The sequence below is a fragment of the Nicotiana tabacum genome, chromosome 16 (assembly GCF_000715075.1).
Source record: "Nicotiana tabacum cultivar K326 chromosome 16, ASM71507v2, whole genome shotgun sequence".
Lineage (NCBI taxonomy): Eukaryota > Viridiplantae > Streptophyta > Magnoliopsida > Solanales > Solanaceae > Nicotiana > Nicotiana tabacum.
In genome coordinates this window covers 752,763-760,281 of record NC_134095.1, presented here as the reverse complement: position 1 = coordinate 760,281, position 7,519 = coordinate 752,763, and the positions used below count along the sequence as shown (strand labels likewise).

The following is a 7,519-nucleotide window of genomic DNA, read 5'->3' as shown; positions in this document are numbered from 1 at the left end:
ATCAAGTTAATGCCCCTACTGTGAGGGTTTTGCCGAACTTCTTCAGCAAGATGGAAGACACATGTTCTTTAACGAGGTCGTTACCTTTTACGGCAGTGCCGTAATGAGTCACATGATCGGGGTCGGTTGTGTCGTCATATATCTTGAGGTAGGGCGGCATTTTAAAGGTTTTTAGTATAGCATGCGGGGCTGCATCACACTGTATAGCTGTTCGATGAATCGGCCAACATCTCTCTTTGGCAATACCTTAGGAGCGCCTGGTATTTTATCGACCCTTTCCTAGTGTTCTTTCATTTGATCTCAGAGTGCCTTGTTCTTGTTCTCCATTTCCTCCATCCTTTTCAGAATGGCTGCGAGGGCGTTGTCACCTGCACTATCAATGACATTGTGAGTAATACCTGTCGTTGGAGGAGTGAGTTGGTTGCACTGCTCTTTTGCATGTTGTATAGGGCAAGTCTTTGCATTTTCTGTAGCCGTGTTCCGGGCGGGCTTGTTGAGGATGCCTGTTAGCGTGTTAGTTAGCCATGCTTCAAGGTGATTTTTTTTTACATATGGGGGCGTCTCTTCCCCTATATATGTGGAGGCTCTCTTACCAAGAGATTTTATGATGCTGCAGTGAGGGGCGGGGTTCGATCTCGCCTAGGAGAGGCATTGGACGTCGCGCCTTCGTCTGCCATTTCACAGCTCTCGTTGATGACGTTCATGAGGTTGGTTGAGAGATCACTTATTATTCTCATCCTTTCTTCTCGGTTACCTGCTCTGTTGGTATTTGTGCGTACATAGAAATGAGATCTTGTTTTCGCTTTTTTTTTTCTAACGTTAGTGACCCGCGCTAGTTGTAGATCTAGAAGAAATTAAAAGCTTAACTAAGAAATCCCCACAGACGGTGCCAAATTGTTTGATCAAAAGATATAACTCTTGATTCAAATAATTAGATTTATAAGATTATGGGTTAAACCTAGTTAATAATAATATTTCTAGATGTGACTTCCAAAAGTATGAAAACCGTTGAATAGATCTGATAGAAAAGTGATAACAATGTGCAATAATTATTCCCAAAGGTATGTGCAATAATCCAACATTTAATAGTAATGAATAACAATAAATGACATTTAAGTAAATAGGAGGAGTGATTCACCCAATAAAGGATGAACTAGATGATTATTCTTCCTGACAATGATGAGTGACAGATGAACCCTTAAATCTTTGAATTATTCTAGGATCTAATGGAAAAGTATGGAATAATGTTGACACAAATCTTGGTGAAAAGGTAGTTTTTGTATCTTAGCAAGAGAGAGAATCTTTTTATCAAAGTATGTTTTTTTACAAAATGAATATCACATGCCCCGATCTTTGGATCTTTTTCTATTTATATGAGATATATTCCTAGTAAACCCTAATAGTACAAGTATAGAGAATATCCATTAGAATATTCTCTTTAATATTCTATTTGGGAAACTAGTTGTTGCAGCTTCATCAACGATGCTCGACCTCGACCATTATTGACATCTCGACCTCAGTTCTCGTTGACTCTTCGACTATAAATCTCGTTGCTTCTTGGTCCACCTCGACCAACGAGAATTCTTTCTTTAGTATTATCTTATCTTAAATATTCTAGGGTAGATTTTGATCCATACAACTTTGAAACTCCAAATGAGTATAATTGTCATAACGGGAAATGTGTTCATACAAAGCACTAAAAGTTTTATGATTAATTATCACAAAAGGTCAAGGAAAAAAATATCACAAAGGCAATATTCTTTAACGGGGAGCACATTTATAAATCTTATACTTCTTGAATTTAACATGAAAGATAAAATCAGAGTATCATAAACGTTTTGTGGTGGACGTAGCTAGAAAGGGTATTGGAAAATTAAGAGATGAAAAGGGATAAATCTAAAATTTCATATTTAATTATGTTATAACAAACCCTCAGTATATAAAGAGGGTAAATATATTAACACTCTCATTCTTGTTTTGATTTTTTTTCCTTATTAATGAAAGTTTTATTTTAATGTTAAAGCACATTATTCTGCAAATGGCAAAAACTATCATCCATTCGTATATCACTTACAGAAAAGTCGCAAATGATGGTTAATCCTACACATAAGGTGAAAGTTAAACTAAAATAAAATAACTAAACAGCTATGCATGCAGCTGCTTCCCCTACTCTTCTTTTCTACCTTTTCGCGATTTTCTTGCGATACCCATATTAAAACTCATATCAAATTCGGATTTACGCCGTAAAGTTTCACATTCTCCAACTCTTCTCAGCAACTCTTGAAAATGGATAAGAAAAATAGCTATACAGTTCTCAGGCGCAACTCCTGAAAAGGGATAAGAGAAATAATTTTGAGTGTATATTAACCACTTTATGATAAGTTCTTAGGTGTGCCCTAGTACATTGATAGATTATGTACTCCCCTAGTTTATCAAATAAAGGTTTGTTCAATTTTATATGACATTGTTTTCTAGCCGATTCAAATATTATATACTATAAAATTCAGTTTATGTGTCAAAATTGTCTTTTTATTTTATTTTATTTTTCTAACTTTATATCCGGTCAAGCAATATAATATAAAATAAAACGGTATAGAAAAAACAAATTAAAAAAAAAAAAGAACCTACCGATTTGAGAATAGAAGCTTTTTGCCGTATCCTTTCTTCCTTCTCACGCTTGCACTCTGCACACCAGCTTGGAAAATCTGTTTGGTACTTCCTCGTCTCTCTGAAAACAGAGCTGCAAGATGAAAGTAACTATAATTAGGTAATCGACATTAGTATATTCTGAAAATAGCAAATAATTAGGTATTCAATATTCATAATCGGAGAGTTATTCTTTTATGTCATGCTACTACTCTCTTCCACATGATTAGTTTGCATATGTTCGTCGTAACTGGAAATTCTACTGACATAAACGCTCTCTAATGTTGCCAAGAACTGTAAAATATTACTCTCTTACCGTTTCCGTTCCCGTTTACGTGAACTTATTTCTTTTTGTTTTGTTCCTAAAAGAATGACCCCTTTCTAAATTTGGAACAATTTAGCTTAAACTTCCAATTCTACCCTTAATGAAAATTTTTTATAATCACACAAATAATCTGGACCCCTTTCTAACCTGTTTAAGACCACAAATTCTAAAAGTCTTCATTTTTTCTTAGACTTCATGCCCAATCAAACAAGTTCACATAAATTGGAACGGAGGGAGTACCGTAAAAATGTCATACATTTATGTGAATATGCAGGGGCGGAGCTAGCCCATCAGCTATGGGTTCAGCTGAATCTAGTAGCTTCAGTTCAAATCCTATATTTGTCTTATGAAATTCATTGAATATGTATTAATTACTAATTTAGAACACAACAACTTAAAAGAATCAGAACCTTGAACCCATAGCCTTCAAATTCTAGCTTCGGCTCTATGAATATGTATTTGAAGCAAGATGGCAAGTAAAGAACAACAAGAACATGAACAAAGCCAGGGAATTGATCAGTACCTTCTGCACCATATCAACAAGTTGATCCTCTGCCCATATGTTGTCGCTCTAGCACCATGCCTATGGCGACCACAATGTAGAATCGCACGCCCCGCAACATGCACATAATCAAAGATCTCCTGTTGAAAAAACAATTACTTCATATATCAATTACATGGAACCAAATTAATAGTAGAATATCACTTTCTACCAAAATATAGAGGAATTATTATTCATCAACTTGACGAATAATAGCAGTACTCCCTTACAAATATTATGGCTTGTTTAAGATCAAATATATAATTATATACAGTCTTCCTTCTTTTTTAAAGTTTGTTTCAAGTCAAACTTAAGACAATCTATTAATAAATACATCTGGCTGTGTATCAGAGTTCACATGCTTCTCGCACCGTACGCCCCGGAAGAACAACTCTCCACCTGTGAATTGCTTTCCTAAGCACACATTCAAAGTGACCTCCGCATCATCAACATGGAAACCTGAAAAGTAAAGCTATTAAGATATACTGCAAAAATCTATGCTCAATGTCACATAACACAGTCCATTCATGCAACTACTGAATAGATATCGTTACATACTCACCCAAGTCAATGTCTCTGTCTGTTCCATACTCAACGACAAAACCATGATGACCATCGAGTGTGGATCCACCAACTTCAGTAAAAAAAACTGCACAATTATATCAAAGAATGATTAAGTTCAACAGTAGATCCATCCTAACCTATCTGTTTTCATAATTTTTCATTGGATCCTTCGTATAATCAGTGTGGTCAAAGGCGCGCTTAAGTCCTGAACCGAGACTCAAAACATGTTGAGCGCTTCAGTGTCGTCTCAAGGCTTTAAGGCATATTTTTCCCAATGGGTGTAATCCGGAAAATGCAATACTAAACAATTGATACTTTACTTTATCCTAATTTTTTATTAAATTTTATATTCATATGTTTTTTATTCATGCTTATAATTATTAGTCTTGGACTACTTATACATATTTTTACATTTTCTACACTTGCGCAAAAAAGCGCTTTATTTGTGCTTTCCGCTTAAAGCCCCAACTGACGTTAGAGTCTTTTTGCGTTTTTCGCCTTTGATAACACTGCATATAATTATTAGTCGTTACCTGTTGAAATAGGGCGTATAAAATCTTCCATAAACTTCTTAAGCATGTTTTGAAGGCCAAAGTCATCAAGAACAACTCCAAATTTGTTCATAGTATTGGGACGCATGATTCTGAATTTTGTTTCACGAACCCACTTCTCAAAGTTTTGTACCTAATTAGAGTAGATATTATCAAAATTTGATTAGAAAGCAGAAAAGAAATAAATTACACAGAGGAAAAACAGATCCTAAGTTAGTACCTCAGCCAACATCATCTCACAAAAACGCGGTTGAAGCATTTCAAATGTAAAAACACCTGGAGAAGGTTCAGACATTATTTTTCTGAAGCTTTCCTCCTTATTCTCACTGATCGCCTTAATAAACGACGGTACAAAGAAATCTGCGGCGTGCATGGTATATAACACCCTGTGTAAAGGCTGAAAGATAAAGTGAAGATAATTAAAAAGTAAGAAGATTGAGATTTGCTTATATACTGTATATAGGATCTTTTTGTTTTTCTGGTCACAGGCTTTATAAAACTGAACCACAAAAAGATTATTTAATTCTTTACATGTCCTATAGAGAGGTGGTCAGATCGACTATGCTGTATGAGGATGAGTGTTGGCCAGCAGAATTCCCATATCCAAAAGATGAAAGTAGAAAAAATGAGAATATTGAGATGGGCATACCAGGTTGGATAAAATTAAGAGTTAAAATATTCGGAAATAGGTGGGTGTAACCGTTGTGCAGGACAAGATGGGGGAAACAAGACTTAGATAGTTCGGGCAGGTAAAAAAGAGAGGCATTGATGCCCCAGTGAGACGATGTGAGACGTTGACTTTGGAAGGCATAAGAAAAGGCAGAGGTAGATTCAAAAAGGACTCCAGCTTACCGAGGTCATGACCCTTGATAGGAAGGTATAGAAGTCGAGAATCCCTGTAGAAGGTTAGGTGGCCGAATATTTTCTGTTTTCCTTGTTCATGCCAGTAGTATTAGTGTGCTACATAGTGTTAGTCTTGTATTTTCTTATCCTTAGATTTCTATTATTACTTGTTATTTTGTTTACCTCGGTTTTCTGATTGGTTTGCTAGTGTTGTTACTTGTTATTACTCCTTTCTTCTTATCTTTCCTGAGCCGATGGTCTATCGAAAATAGATCCTCTACCTTTTCAAGTTAGGGATAAGGCCCGTGTATGCACTATGCATTATGCTTTCCAGGCTCCACTTGTAAAATTTTACTGAATTTGTTGTTGTTTATTTAATTTATTAAACACTAGCTTATTTACAAACAACATATAATCTGTGATGTACCTGATAGTTTGATATGATTTTCTGCCTGTATTCTCCATGTTTCTGCAACTGATATGTAATACCAAACACAGTTAAAAGCTAACTAGAGTTGATTGGCCAAAAGACCTAAGTATAATGAAGAAGTTTCATTACACTAAAAGAAGCTGAATTAAGCAAAAATAGAGAAAGTCAAGGTTCACAAGGCATAAAATATGGATGGCAATTTTGAAAGGAATTAAGAAGACCTTAACATTTAAAAGGATAAATTGAAGACAGTTTTCACGTTGGGGCACTGACATGTTCACCAACCAAATATAAATACCAACATGCTCCAATAGTCAAAGAAAATCTAAGCTATTATTACAAATTCAAATGAAAAGCTTCAACTTTTTTGTTCCATAAGCTCCTTAATTACTTAGCTCATAAACGATTGGCAATCCTTAAGAAATACTAGTCAAATCATTAAAAATTCTCTTTGTACTGAAGTCAAATGGTAAAAACTTATCAAAGATGAATGCTAATGTAGAGTTGAGTATAACACGCCTTAGCTTCTCAGCTCAATTCAAAACTCTAAATCCAACCATACCACGACTATACTAGCGATCAAAGAGTTGGAGTAATAACTTTCGGATCAGCAGAGGTAAAAGTGAATTTTTATACATAAATAACAAGACTTGTATAGAAACTGTGGCGTAGGAAAGAACTTGAAACATTAATACTGTATGCAAATAGGCCAAAAGTGAACATTTTTATTACATATAAGCAGTTGAATCTCCTTGACATAAGCAAAAAGTTGAAAAATTGCTCTAGCCCATTATATAGGTAATTACATCAGATTGTAAGTGTGATATTCTATTGAATGTGGAATCTTTTTTTTGGTTGGTTTTCCGTCCGTTGTTCAGTAAAGACCCACTAAAACGTTTCCTAACAAGTGAGATTATGTAACAACGATTCCATGCATGCAAACTGTATATAAAATACAGTACTATACTTACGCGACTGCGGTCGGCGCGGGGAGAGTAACGGAGGAGAATATCAGTCATGTATTGGACCTTGTTGTCTCGAGATGAACTGAGTACGCTGCTCGGAAGATGCCGCTCAAGAGCACTATATAGGTGTGGGCTGAACTCCAATTCTTCTTCTAAATCCTCATAGTTCTCCGCCTTCTGCTCTACACATGGGTACAGCCGCAGCGCTGGCCCCTTCGATGAAACGCCGTCGTTTTCATTGCTCTGACTCCCATTAATCTCGTTAGCTTGTGCCTCCCTTCTCTGATCCATGTGGGTAATTTTTTAGAGAATAAACCTTTACAGAATACAACAAAGTTTTCAAAGTCTATTGGCAACAATATATATATGTACAAAGATTGATTCTTTGTATGGAAATAGGGTATGAATATGATTCTACTGCCTTGTAATTTAACTTCAAGTTTACAAGGAAAATTTTCGTATTTTAGGGCATACTTAAACGGCTCTTTTTATTATTCCTTTCCTTCTTTTGAATATGTTTTGGTTTATATCTATTATATTATAAATGTTATTTTAATTAATTATATAATTTTTTTATAGGAGATAAAAAAAATTAATATATAAAATCGCGAAATATAACACATGAATCTTTATATTGTTATTTTCATCTATTTA

General features: G+C 35.1%; 1 protein-coding gene across 1 annotated transcript; it reads right to left on the bottom strand.

Annotated features, from left to right (window-relative positions):
* Nucleotides 1-2,169: 2,169 nt before the first annotated feature.
* Nucleotides 2,170-7,299, bottom strand: LOC107816596 (2-oxoglutarate and iron-dependent oxygenase domain-containing protein CP2-like). Its single transcript, XM_075232507.1, has 9 exons — nt 6,872-7,299; nt 5,898-5,945; nt 4,848-5,024; nt 4,610-4,760; nt 4,075-4,161; nt 3,830-3,971; nt 3,495-3,623; nt 2,629-2,740; nt 2,170-2,327 (listed from the first exon to the last, which is right to left on the bottom strand). Exons 1-9 carry the CDS (start codon nt 7,154-7,156, stop codon nt 2,304-2,306), a joined length of 1,155 nt encoding a protein of 384 aa, XP_075088608.1. The 5' UTR covers nt 7,157-7,299; the 3' UTR covers nt 2,170-2,303.
* Between the last annotated feature and the right edge of the window lie 220 nt (nt 7,300-7,519).

Excerpts from the sequence above, each read along its gene's own strand:
- LOC107816596 (XM_075232507.1), bottom strand. The coding sequence starts at position 7,156 with ATGGATCAGAGAAGGGAGGCACAAGCTAACGAGATTAATGGGAGTCAG. Across the intron at positions 5,946-6,871 it reads CCCGCGCCGACCGCAGTCGC|TTGCAGAAACATGGAGAATA; the intron begins GTAAGTATAGTA and ends ATTACATATCAG. Across the intron at positions 3,972-4,074 it reads AGACAGAGACATTGACTTGG|GTTTCCATGTTGATGATGCG; the intron begins GTGAGTATGTAA and ends TTTACTTTTCAG.